At 37.3% G+C, this 14,700-nt stretch overlaps 1 protein-coding gene across 2 annotated transcripts in view; it reads left to right on the top strand.

Moving 5' to 3' along the window:
- Nucleotides 1–14,700, top strand: part of DCC (DCC netrin 1 receptor) — a 1,038,093-nt gene that overhangs the window by 900,962 nt on the left and 122,431 nt on the right. For both annotated transcript variants that reach the window (XM_054694039.1, XM_054694040.1), the window contains exon 16: nucleotides 14,499–14,594. In XM_054694039.1, the coding sequence (XP_054550014.1) occupies nucleotides 14,499–14,594 (96 nt within the window). The remainder of the gene's footprint in view (nucleotides 1–14,498; nucleotides 14,595–14,700) is intronic.

Here is a 14,700-nt window from a genome sequence, read left to right as displayed (position 1 = left end):
ACTTCTGTGATATCAAAAAGGCTGAGAGAACAGTGGGTGATTGCTCAGGAAATTTATGAGACCAACATGAGTCTCTTTCACATTCCACAAAAGAAATACAACAAATCCTTTGCTGACAAAGCTGTCGTCATTACAGATTTTATATTCCAGTTTACGGAGGAAGAGCTTCTCTCAAGCAGATGGCTTGTTTTATCACAGGAACTTTCTTGCAGGAAAATCACTCAGGAGAAAAGCTCCAAATTGATCCTGGTTGAATCCTGACTTTACCAGCTATAAGCTGCATGACCTTGGTAAAGATATTTAATCTTTTTGAGTATCAATTTTTTTAACCTTTAAATTCCTACATTTGGCCAGTCATTTTTTTTTAATTCAACAAACAGTTTTTAAGTGTTTATCATTTTCCAGAAACTAGAATAGGCACTGGGGGTATAAAAAAATAAAGAAAAATGGCCCCTGTCTACAGATGAATACAGATGCTCACCTCTCATGGGTGATGTATACACGAAAGGAGAGGGCACACACAAGCCATCATCTCTGTTCTCATACATCCTGGTACACATCTCTTTCCCTTGTGGAGAGAACTTTCCATGTGTTGTCTCTTCTGATTCTTGAAAAAGGTATGACTTTAGTAATATATACACCTGCCTGATTTTAGCAAGGCACACATTACCCAGCTAAGGCCAGTTACACACAAAAGTTGTGGATGTCTATGACTATGTTCTGGTCCATGCAGATAACTAAAGGTGTCAGTGCCATTCTTGAGCCTTCCTCCTCTCAGAATACATGAGCACAAATAACCTATAAGCCCCTTTTCTTACCAGCTAGGAGATGACCAGGAGTTAGAACCAGAGCTGAAAGACACAGAGGATGGCAAAGCCAATGAGCCACACTGGACTGCTCACTTCTAAACTGTCTCTTCTGTTTCATTGAAGCTGCTGCACTTGGTGTTTCTCTATTATAGCAGCTTGTTCTAATTAATATATATATTTGTAACAAATACAGTTCATACCATATTAACTATCTTGAATTCTGGATAGGACATCACTTGTTAATATTTATCACTGGAAAAATGTTTAATTCAGGGCCATCCCGGTGGCGCAGTGGTTGAGCGCTGGGTTGTGAGGCTGTCTGCAGCCTCTGCAGCACCGGTTCAATCCCTGGCTGCCAGGTGAGGGTCCCACATGGCACGCAGACCTCTCCTGCTGCCCGCTGCTCCCCTCCGCAGTGTATTTCGTCAGTCTGTCTGTTCTGCTCCCTGCTCTGACTCTGGTGAATTCTCTCACCTTCCCGCGCTTCTAACTGTACCCAGTGTATAAATAAGTGAATAGATCTTTTAAAAAAATGTTTAATTCATCTTTGAAAATACTGTTATTTAAATCTATCTAATTATATTTCTCTACTTTATTAATTTGATTTTAATTCAAATGATCCTATAGTAATTCCATGGTAGAAAATGTTGCTTGCATGAACAAAAACAAAACAAAAAAATCTTTCTTTGAAAGTAAAGTACAATCTATAATGCTTAATCAACAGGAAAATGTAGAGAAACAAGTGCATTCTTCCCTTTTTCAGTTGTTTCCTTAGGATATTTAAAGCATCATGTGAAAATCTTTGCTGGAAAAGACTGCCTATGAGTTTGAATTCTTTCACTGATAGTACATTTTTATTAGTGGTTTTGATTTAATAAAACAAACAATAGTGGCTCAAGGTCAAATCTTAGAAATAAAATGAACAAATTATGAACCAATATCAAAAATACAGAAATGTCAGGATTATCTTTCTGTTTGCAGTTTATGTTTTTTTGTTCCTTAATATATGTATGCATAACATCCAGGAATAAACACTGAAGACATGTCTTCAGTCATAAATTATATCCCAGGGCCAGGTCAGAAGTAAAATCCCAGTCCACAGATCTCAATGTAAGTGGGGTTGCAGTGTCAGAAGGAGAAAAAGTGACTAGCTGTGGCATGATTGCATTTTCTTCTATAATCTGTAAGGAGTTGGGTGATGGCCATTCTAAGGCTATTGTATAAGCATAAGAGAGGTGATGAAAAAATGTGTTTGTCATAGCTATGCCAGGGTGATGGTTCTTGCAGGATTTTAAGGGACAGAAAATGTATCAAAAAGAAACAGTGGACCCTAAAAATAGTGAACAACACTTTATCTAAATCTATAATGGGTATTTATAAGAGGTGATGTTCATATGGGTCATAATAACAAAGCAAATAGCATGCATGTATTGAATATTGATGTAGTAGCTAGTAATTTTAAATATAATATCATCTATATATCTATACATATGTGTATATATTATATATACATATACAGATTAGTAGAAGAAAAGAGCAAATGAAATTTGTAAATGGGGAAATCTACATAGAGTTGGACTCCAAAGACAGGCAAAATGAGGGAGATATATATATATATATTTATATTTATATATATTTATATAGAGAGATATTTATATAGAGAGATATTTATATAGAGAGATATATTTATATATAGAGATATATATTTATATAGAGAGATATATATAGATATTTATATAGATATTATATATATTTATATATAGAGATATATATTTATATAGATATATATATAGAGATATTTATATATATATATATTTATAGAGGGGGGAGGGAGGGAGGGAGAATGCATTCAGGAATGGGTTATGGGCCTGGGGCTTTAAGGACAGAGGAGTGAGACTCACATGAGGAAGAGAAGGTGACTCTTATTATAAAGCCCAAAGTCTTTGTAACTAGGTGTCATAACCTGCCGTTGAGTTAGGATTCCGGTAAAAACACTAATTCTGTGTAGTAATCCAAATTTTCATACTTCTAGGTAGTTAATGGAATGGTAGAAGTTCCTTGTGAGTCTGTAGGGCCTTGATTGACCTTAGCTCTGAATAATTCATACACCATAGGTCTTAGGAAGGCCTTTTCTGAACACCTTGGGGAGACTTATTCTTCATTTGTCTTCCCACAACTGAATAGGTTGCTATTTACCATTCCCTTTGTTTTCAGCCTTTCAGCAGAATGATCCGAGCATGTGGTGGTAGTATAGTGTAGGTCAATTTAAAGCAGTTATATACAAAAGTGTCTATTAAAATCCAAATATATACTACTAATTTTATAGTTCAATATATTTTATGAGACCAAAATGTCTATTTTCTTTCTTATTTAACTGGCTTGCTGATATTAACAGCATTTTTCTTTCTTTTATTTTTTCCATCCACCTACTGAATATTACTATTAATGATGACATTTGGTTAAATCGTGACTCAGCCCATTTTTTTTTTTTTTTTGTGGGACCCTCGCTGGCGGCCAGGGAACAAACCAGTGCTGCAGAGACTGCGGGCAGCCCTACAGCCCAGCGCTCAACCACTGCCCCACCAGGGGAGGCCCTTGACTCAGCCCATTTTAAAACCATTTAGTTGGTTCTATTTTTCTCTCTCTCTCTTATCCATTGATCCCAAGACAATCCAGGTAACTGGTTGATTTTCTTAAGCATTTAAGTCAGAAGTCATAGTTGTTTGCGATGAAATGGCCTACTATACTCCTTGTATCATTTATTATTGGTAGTTATTTTTACTAAGTCTTTATTCTTACCTAATTATTCCAACTTAAATTTTTCATGTTTTATTAAAACATGAGGTTAAAATGAGTTCAATTTTAGAATCACCTTAGAATTATCATTAATTTGATGTCCTTTTCCATTATTAACAAAGATGCTTTCCTGAGTCAAGAGTAAATTCGAATTGGCAACAAGTCCTAGTTTTAGAGCACAGAATTGAAAATCATGCATACTCAAAAGTTTCATCAGTTGAGGTGACCTTACTGCAACATAGATATAAATTAATTAAGATGTATATAGGAAATTGAATCAAAACACAAACGTTTTATTTTTGTTATCTTCAAGTGTGACATGTATATGAAACCTATTAACTTAAACGTTGTCACAGGCCATAAAATCATAGCATGTATACCTAATGGGTTATTTCACATTTCAAGAGAAAATCAGCAGCAGTAACCTTCACATTGAATCTAATCCATCTGCCCTCAGCATTGTCCACAAGGCCTTAGTAACTATGGCAACACCAAAGGAGAGAAAGGTAAACAGAGCTTCTGTGTAAGTGTGCTGTCCAACATGGAAGCCATTGTCCAAATGTAAGCTTAAATTAATTAAAATTAAGTAAAAGGAAAACAATCACCATCAGTCACGCTTTTCACAGTATCTACTCAACAGCTCAGTGTAGCCAGGGGGCTGCCATATTGGATGGTGTGGATATGGGCCATGTGCATCATCACAGATAGTGCTACAGGATAAAGCTGCTTTCTAGACCCATCTGGATCTCAGTCTAAAGGTGATGGAAAAAGCAGACTTGGCAGCACTTAGTTGACAATTATGATTATAAGTAAATACATACACACATGCACGCAGGCTGCAGGCTACCTGAGGATAACCTATTTGGCAAAACGAAAAGTGTACATTCGAAGAACAATTAGAAGTCAGTGTTGACATAACAAAGAAATTGCCCAGGTGAGGATAGAGACCTTAGTGAATACAGATACTGACAGATTGTAGACTCGTTTGATACACACACGTACACATACAAAGTTCAGACACTTATTTAGTGAAAAGCAGAATCAAACTATAAAATGTCACCTGACATGCTAGTCCACCATGATTTGGGGGGAAATTTATATGATGCTGCTGGTATACATTACTAAAAAAAATAAAAAACTTCCATTTAGACTGCTTAAAATGAGGCTTGGTGAAATACTCAAGTTATTAGTCTTGTGTCTTTATTTCTATTTTTCTACTCCAAAGAGAGGGCAAGCCATAGGGCCTTTTGTCCCTGCTGTCTTTGTCTTCTCCTGTGGTGACCTGTGGGTGGGCTTGCGAGTAGGACAGACCTGGCTCTGAGCGTCAGTGCAGTTCCTTAATGAGCTCTCGACTGTCACCCAGCTGCAGTGTGTCACCTCTGAAATGGGGACAGTCACTGTGCCCGCTTTATAGGCTTGCTGTGGAGAGAAGTGTGAATAAGCAGGACAAGGATGCATCTGTGGTACCAATTCTAGAAATTCTGTACCCACACTAACCTCCAAGCACATGTCCACAGCCTTACCGTTCTTTCTCTTCACACGTTCTGTTTTCTGTTCTCTTATACTTCTTTGTCCCCTTCCCTCTCCCAGAAACCCAAAAGAATAGGAGCAGAATGAGCTGGGGGAATAAAGGAAAAAAAGACAGGAAGTAAAAACCAAGGAAGGGATGGCAGGTATTTGTAAAAGGGAAAAAGATATTTCTGCTTTAGTTTCTAACCAAAACACATTATCTTTTTTTTTTCAATGTTACGAAGTCAGTTTGACTGACTGATGTTTCAAACCAAAGCAATTATTTGTTTGTCTGGATTAAGTGAATATCATTTGTGTTTCTTATTAATTGGGTCCTTGGGTGATGGGTTATACAGTGTTTCCATCTTGTCTTTTATTTGGTTTAGTTTTTCTTTGAGACATGAGGAAAAAGAGGAAGCCCTGTGTGTTTGGTTATACTGTCTCTGGTAATTTCCTGATGCAAAGCTTTGCTGAGAAATCATTTCATTAAGTGCTCCATTTGTAAGCTGCTTGTAGCTCTTCATAATCTAAGCATTTACTCAGTCATTTCTCTGACTCTGAGGGCTCTCTGCCAAGTCACACCTCACTGATGGAGCAAGTGAGGGATATATACTCTGTCCTATTTGGAGACCAAAGGCTGCTCTGCGGAATGGGCTAGAGAAAACCACAGCCCGTGGAGTCCAGGCACTAGGGAGTGGCAAACCCAGTCACACTGTCAGCCCCCCCTGTGTCCCCTGGCTCAATGATTGCAGTGGGACCTCAGGCTCTCCATTTCTAAAATAGGAATGGCCGCCCTTGCCCTGCCTACTTTGTAACATTATCAGAATAATTGATCAAAAATTGCCTAAAGCACAGACTACAAGAGAGTTTGCTTTTCCTAAATGTCATGGAAGACACTGCATAAATTTGGTGGCATTCCCCAAGGAAGGGCCAGTGTCTCTTAGTTCATCTCCTATCTGAACCCAAGTAACACCAAATCATGTGGTTAAATCAATGGGAAAAAACAGACAAAACATTATTTGGAAGAGTGTCTGGAGGAGAGGCACTGCTTTCTCAAGGCTTAGAGTCCACCATTCCTCAGGTTAGGGATATACATCTTGACCCCAGAGCCAGAACCCAGAGCAGCCAGTCAGTTCTGTCTGTAGTGCCCCTTGGACTCCCTAGCAAACATGACAGAAGCAGAATCCTTTCCTTCTTGACTTCCTAGTCCCAACAATAAGTTCATCACATTATCAGATTCCAAATCTAGGAGTCATCTTTGACTTTTCCCTTTCCCTATTTTTCCCTCCAAATCTGTCTACAACTGTGTTACTCACACCCATCTTTACGTCTTCATTCCTTCTGGTCCTGTGATCTTTGCCTGGTCAATTTCAATGGCCTCTGATGTAGAGTCATTGCAATCGCTCCATGTTTCCTAAACTACTATGTTCTGAGGCATTAATTTCTCTAAAAACAGTTTGAGTTAATTCAAAATGTTCAACTCACCACCTCTTACTCAGTAAAAGGCAAGTTGTCCAGAGGCCATGAGCTGAACTTCAGAATTAGAATCCCCCACTTACCTAAAAAAGGGAAATGATAGTTCTTCTAGTCAACAAATATTTATTGTGTACTTACTGCATGCAAAACACTGAACTAAGATAAGGATTAAATTAACAAAGGGCCTAATTAGTCATCACAAAATTTTACTACTAGGAAGAGGAGGAGGAGGAGGGAGGAGAAGAAAAGCAGGAGGAAGAAAAATTGTCATTGCCTTCAAGTGCTGATCCCAGCGTGCAGAAAGCAACAGCCTCTGGCAGCTGTTGTGTAGCCCACTCTCCCCCTCAACCTTTGCTTAGCAAAAGATTAAGTAAATCTTCTGTCCTCTCCACAAAACCTCTCTGCTTCCAGAACACTTTAACAATAAAACTAAATTTCCAACACAGTTTCTTCAGTAAAAGACTCATCAAGACCAACAAGAATTAGAGTTTTTGCAATATTTACATATCCTAGAGAATTTATAACCATCTTTGCATGCAAAAGATGCTCAGTGATAATTGATGAGTAAGTGAACACATGAACGGATGAAGAATTGGATGCAAATATGCAGATGAGAGGGGATATGTTGTACAATCTCTTTGGAACCACTTTTCATGAACTACAGGTATTGTCACAGGGCAACCCCACTCTAAAATGGGTTGCCTGACTGTGGGTCCTCACCCGCGTGCTTAAAAGGGACTTACACTGCAGGCACACACAAAAGGTTAACAATGGTTTATTTACAAGGGTAGGGGAATGAGGAAATGCACAAATCAGGGAGAAAAGAGGGAGATAAATTCTTAAATGTGTCCTACCCATTCTGCTGACCTGGGATCCCAAATGACCCACCGAGACCAAACCTGCCTGGCCAAGAGCACGAGCCAAGTACTTTGTAACATTATCACTAACATGGCTGGGTTTTATTTACAAACAGAGAAAATGGCTGCTTAACTCTGCCCTTAGGTCCACACAACTTCCCTTTGGGGATCCTGGGATTTGTAGTTCCCAGTGTCTTGATGGAGTGGGGGTGGCATCCACAAAGCCTCTATGTAGTTTGCTCAGGACATCCATCCCCACCTGACAGTATCAGCATGTGCAATTAGGCGTCAAGAAATGTGAGGTCTACATTCAGATTGACAAGGGGCTGGCTATTTGACCTTCACTAAGTCATATAGCCTTTTATGTCTCATATATTCATTAATTCAACAAGTACTTGTTAAGTACCTTCTATCTGCCTAGCACTGGATTTTTTCCTTTAAAAGTCTTATTTTTACCCAGTTTCTCTCTGGTGCTAGACATTGGTAGGTTGAATTTTACCTTAATTCTTCTTCTTTAGACTCAAATACTTCCTTACACAAACTAGCTGAGTCTGTTATGCAATGCGGCTTAATGAGCAAGTCGTGTTATAATCTGTCCATTTGTTGGACAGTGCTCCTAGAAAAGAAAAAAAAAAAAAACAAAAGTAACATCATAAGGGTGCTAGTTACATCACCTAATTAAATTTGCCAGGAAGTATGTGTATGTATATAAATAAAGTAGAATTGGATATTGAATGCATTGTAGAAATTCCATCTTTCTGAAATATGAATTGCTCATCCTTTTAAGAAATCAATGCAATCGGCTGTATTTGCTGTCTACCCATTATACTTAATTAACCGGTTCAGGTCCAGTGGGGTCAAAGGTGTCCAGTACCATTTACCATCTGACAGCAATCCAGTGGCCTGGACTCTGTGCATGTGGTAGCCCTGGTTCACTGCGAGGAACAGGCATCTGCAGTAGGAAAACAGAAACCACTCTAATTTTCTCTAATTGACTTGTTGGCAGGGCTAATAGGGCAGAGGAGGCAGGGACACGAACACTGCACCCCGACAAGCACTTGGCATGGAAGGGGCCACTGAGTGAAGTACATAATGTGTAATGAATAAAGGACTACGGGCTGTCAATCTGGCACATGCCACTGGCATTTAATTCACACAAAATATTAATTAAAAATAATTATGTTCTTCTCACTGGCTTTTGTCACCAAGTACAGCATCTTGGTCCAGCCCCTGCAGGTCTCTTGGTTCAGTCCCTCAGCCCCAGAGAGTCACATTCATCTCACTGCATTCAGGCAAGCCTCAACAAAAGCTCTTATGGGTCTCGCACCTGCCAAATCTCTGATGGAAAACCAAAAATTCTTCCTTTTACCCATTTCTTGTCTTTACAACCCCGTGTGCATTTATTCCTTTATTCTTAGCCACAGAGAAAGCCAGGAGCCATCTGTTTTGGGTGCTCAGAGAGTTAGTATTTCTTCAGTCTCCTTTATCTCAATCTCATGTATTTTATAAGAAAGGTTGGCCAAATGATGAAAGTCTGATCAATAATTTGAAATCTATGGGATCACTCAGAAAATACAGAATTAAAAATACTTCTCACGGACAACCACCAAAATGCAAGTTAATTCAACATGATTCTGTCACAGTGAATTCAAATAAGAAAATACTGCTATACTTTATTTTCAGAGACAATTGATAAATTTTCACACTATATGTCTGCAACATTTCAGCAAATCCAAAAAAAAAAATTACTGTCATAATTGTCATTAAGTGTGTTCCTGAACAATGGGGTCTGACCATAATTAATGATTAATTCACTTGGAATTCATTATGGTAATATTAAATGTGCTTAACTCATTTGATGCTTCTATAGAGGGAGCAATTCTAGGCAATTCTTTTGTGATTTACTGGTTTTAAAGTTTAAGAGCTCTGAGCATGTGCAGGAAAATAGCTCCACATTGCCCCCTAGTGGTGAGATAGAAAATGACACTCTTCTTATGTATGGGACAAAACCTTCCTTCTTCCTTGTTCCTCATCACTCTGTCAGCATCTTTGTACTCAGAGGAGATGCCTTCACTGCAATGCAAAAGGGGATTAACGCAATATACTCAAATTGCTAGCAGGAAAATATTGGGCCAAAAGGTCTCCAATGCTGCCCTTCTTCTTTATGGTATTCTTTAACCAGTTACAACTCCATCACAGAATGAGCATTGTTGAATAGAGAGCTAAGCCATTGCTACTTTTCATTCAACTTTGAAGTTGGCCTCCCCTAAGGTGTCACAATATCATTGGGATCTGAGGGATATAACAACTGGTGTATTCACCAACAGCTAGTAAATTACAAAATTCTGGACTCAAGTAGAAGAGAAAATCACTCAGCTGACTAGCTACTCGATGACTGTCAATATTAGCAACAATCAGCATTGAAATGACAGTTACCTTGCTTTTACTGGGCGGGAGTGATTCAGAAATGGTGAATACTGCTTGGGAGCCAAAGAGCAGCTAAGTGAGGTGCACATTTTGTATAATTCAGACTGAGATGAAAATTCCAAACAACAAAATGAGATGAACCAGTCAAGGTAATTTTCTTCTTCTTTCTTATGTTTTCAGTGAGAAACGGTATGCACTGCAAAAGATTTAAAGCCCATAGAGCAAAGATGTGGTGGGGGCATTTACAGAGTGTGCTGTCTAAGGGGGTGTAAACTAGAGGACCGGCAGGTGGGGACAGAGAGACAAAGGCATAAATTCCATGTCTTGTGGACTTTGTTGACTACGTGTAAGCTTCAGCTGTTAACCTTGAGCAGAAAAGTCAAGAGCTCTCGATCAAGTAGGACATTCTTGACTGAACCCCCATCTGAACTGGAGAGGGGAACATAAAAACAACCATACTCAATTGCCTTGCATGAATGAGCACCTGCTTTATTTTTTATATTCACCCTCCTTATACACATAATGTAGCTTCTAATCAGTTGTTGCTCTTATGCTTGACATTTAGACTCAGAAATTCATTATCCATGTATCCATGAACATATATATATTTGTGTATACTTATGTGTGTAGGAATCAGCTTGTAGACTAGTGGCTGTGGGTCTGGGTTCATGTGAATTTAGAATCCCTGATCTTTCTCTCTCTTCTGTGATAAATACATACATAGATAAATGCAAATACATAATGTAAATACATACAGGTATGTGTGTATGTATATATGAGCAAACCAAAAGCAACTTGACCCACAAAAAAGAAATGTTATATGGCTTGAATCTAATGTAAATGTTTGTTTTGTAGTTACTGAACATACTCTCTCCTCCAGAAATTATAGCGTATTTTTCCTAGAAAAAAAAAAAATTTGCTGAGCTGCCTACCTGTATTTTCAACATTTCCCATATTTTCTATTGACATGTTTTCTAATTCCTAACACCCTACTTCTAAATCCTACCCATACTTGACGACCTGGTTCCAAGTCCATACCAGATGAGAAAGCCTTTTATAACCCAGTTCCTTACTCATTCTTCAATCTTCTATGTTTAAGTAGCATTCATAAGTTCTATCACATGCTTTACTGCTTAATTTTATACAGTCTTTAATTAGTTGCTCTACTAATTAAAGAATTACAATTATAACCTGACAACAGGGGTCCATCTGGTACATAATATTTGTAAATCTCTAAGAGCATTTAAAAGTTGATCAATTATTTTCTTATTAATAACTAACATGTCAATATAATTTTACATATACTTAAACATGCCCTCATGTAGGGGAAGCAATTCACTAAAAAGAAGCCCTGTGATTATGTTACATACAATTTCATTTTATCCTTCTTGTGCCTCTTTTGTCATTGTGATTTGAAATGTCAGTGCCTTTAACACTAATATTTAGGTCACATAAAAAAATCCATCTAATCACTTCAAAGAACACTGTCATAGATAGTCACTCATTTTCAAATGTTTTTTTTTTTTTTCATTGTGAAATAGAACTGAGATACAGTTCATGTCAAGCTTAATGAATTATCATCACTTGGGGTTGAAATGCTCCCTTGCTCTATCTCCTGCCCATTGGCATCTGGCTCCTTAAGTTTGATCAGACTAAATAGGTTCAATCCCTCTGGTGAGACTGTGGAAGGAATTATGTTCTTCCATCAGGAGGTAGATAAGGTCTCCATGTCTCTATTTTTATCTTAGCAGCCTTGCATTCTTAATGCCCCAAACTATTTGTTCACTGTGACTGAAAAACAGTAATATTTGAATTCTATCATTTGGTTTTTATCGGTTAGTTGGAACAATATTATAAGGAGATGCTGTCCCACATACACTGTTGGTTACACAGTGATAAAGCTGATTTGAGAGAAAAGTGATACATATTTGATACTTTACCCAGTCTTCAAAATAGTAATTTGGTTATCTGTCAACATCAGAAGTGACCAACTTTTACTATCCTTTTCCTTAAAATATATTTATGAATTCATGCATTCATATTTGTTGGGTTGCAATGCATTAAAACTCTTATTTTTGTTGAAAGTCACATTGTTCTCATCTTTGGTCTGTAGAAATCTCTTTAGGTTGCTTCCTGAATCCATTGGATTTGATGCTATTAGTCTTCACTGGTACCTTGTGTCAAGATGTTTCACATTCAATTGTTGATTCCTACACTTGATCTTAGCCAAAAGGCCGAGAAGCGATTAATTGTTGATTCCTGCCTCAGACCACAATCTTTACCGAGGCCCTGTTTCTTGCAAAGTGAAATATTTGTTCAAAATCCCAGTTTGGGCTAGGGATGCTTGCTGTTGTTGGATCATTGTTTCTAGACATTATTGACAGAACTAGAACAGAGATTAAGCACCTTTTGAATTTAAGCTCATTTTTCACAAGATGTTTAACTACTTCTATTTTACTTGGGTGTCCTTTCATCCACACCAAAATGCTGGCCCTCAAAACATATGGGATGAAAGAATTTGAACTTCTCATGTTTACTCACTTGCATTTTGCTGTATTGTATTAGTTTCAGAATAATACTATGGTTAATAATAATTATTCAAACATTATTTTTGCCTATACTATCACTATCCTCTCTTAATTTTTGTCTTATGATTTCATACATCTATAAGAACATGTAGACATCACAAAGTAAAATCTCTCCCTTCTAACCCTTACTTAGTTTTAGTGTATTTTATTTGCTCAGCACTTAGGAATTAGGTTGATATCTCCCCTGGTCATTTTGAATTTTAAAGCTCATTTTCTTGTAGTTCTCATGGTGAGGGAAACAATATAACAATATGCCCTGATTGCTGGCAAGCTGGTAACAGTTTAGATATGCTCTTTATTACTTAAAGTTCGCTTTTGTTGGCTCTAAAAATCCTTGAATCACATTTTCGTACCTTAAAAGTCTCAAATAAATTACTCCAGTTTCTTCTAGCATAAAATATTGGTCATCAAAAAGTCTGATAATAATCTAACTTTCCCCATATAAGTCATGTATTCTTTCAGTTCATGTACCAGGCAAAGGGTCCAATAAAATAAAATAAAATAACTGACCAATTCAGAACCTCTCTCATTGGTTTTGGGTATGGTTACCCATCACCACAAATCCAAACAAAAGGATGCAATTCATTGTAACCTGCTGGGGAGAGGTACACAGAGAAGGTCCAGTTACTGACTGATGGTGTGAGGTTTTCATAAATGTTTGTTTTGTCTAATTGTCCACCATGCATATATCCAGTATTTGCTTGTGTCATTCAGACCTGCTTTACTATGAATAATGCCCTCTTGTACCTTTCCTTTTACTTTAAAAGGCAACATTTCCTCTTTCCTAATGGCTGAGTAGTATTCCATTGTGTGCATATACCACATCTTCTTAATCCAATACTCTCTCTGTAGCCCTTAAGGTTGTTTTCATGTCCTAACTGCTGTAAATAGTCCCGCTATCAATATTCTGAAGCATATCATTTTTTGAGTTGATGGTTTTATATTCTTCTGATAAATGCCAAAAGTAGAATTGCTGGGTCATATGGTATTTGCATTTTTAGTTTTTTAAGGTAAACCTAGAGACCAAATTCCAAAACAGGTATACCAGTTTACATTCCCACTAACAGAGTAGGTTTCTTCTTTCTCAAAACCTCTGCAACACAATGTCAGGGGTCTTTTTGATGTGTGTCATTCTCACAAATGTGAGATGCTACCTCATTGTCGTTTTGACCTTCATTTCCTTTATTAAAAGCAACAGTGAACATTTTTTCCATGTATTTGTACATATTGACCTTCTGGGTCTCCTTGGTGAGATGTTGGTTCATATCCACTGACATTAATTAATTGGGTTGTTTGGCTTTTTTTTGTTGTTGTTGTTATATTGAATGAGTTTTTATATATATCTTGGATGTTAAATCCTTTTAAATTATATAATATGTGAAGTTACCTCCTATCAAATAGGTTACCTTTTAATCAACTTATATGCTTACTTATATTCTTAAGTTTTTATGACTGTTCTCCTATTTTTATCTGGACTTTCTCTTAAATTGTTCTCTATTGTTTCTGTCTTGCTCAAATTTTGAATGTTTCTTAGTAGTTTGTCCCCAATATAAGGCTGTCCAGGAAAGAGACTTTGCATGCTAGTTTTGAATATTTATATTCACTGTTGTCAAATTGGTCTGCCAGGGCATATAAGAATTACCTAAGGTTACTGCAGAATTATGCTGTTTCCAAATTCACTGCTTCCCTATGGATTTACTTACACAGATGCTGATAACATGTAGGCACCAAGGTTATTGATGACTAGTCCACATCCACCTGTACTGGGCATAAGAGTCTGCTCATCATCTTCTTTTGTTGTAAATGTCCAAATGTTTTGGGTATTCTTGCTAGTCATTCATTCTCTTTTTATGTGGATATTCAGGAATATCAAAAAACTATCTTACCACCTTCTTCCCAGAACCAAGCATGCTTGTTTTTAAAGAACAATTTACTTAATAGATTATGTTAAATTTGATTTCAAAAAAAATGTTTACCCTGAGTATTTTAACACATTAAGTAAATAGCATGTTCATATTCTTTCTGTTTTTCTCCAGAGTCAAGTTCCCATTATGTAATCTCCCTAAAAGCTTTTAACAATGCAGGAGAAGGAGTTCCTCTATATGAGAGTGCCACCACCAGATCTATAACAGGTAAGCTGAAACAGTTAATCCTCTGTGACAAGGTAGTCAGTGCTTGAGTTATGGTAAAAAAAAATCTAGAGCAAACAAAACACAAATTATATAAAGATAATGCATG

Source organism: Talpa occidentalis, unplaced genomic scaffold, assembly GCF_014898055.3.
Source record: "Talpa occidentalis isolate TD23 unplaced genomic scaffold, MPIMG_talOcc4v2.1 talOcc4.13, whole genome shotgun sequence".
Taxonomy (NCBI): domain Eukaryota; kingdom Metazoa; phylum Chordata; class Mammalia; order Eulipotyphla; family Talpidae; genus Talpa; species Talpa occidentalis.
Note: the sequence above shows the minus strand (reverse complement) of the source record. Positions and strands in the feature narration are given on the sequence as shown.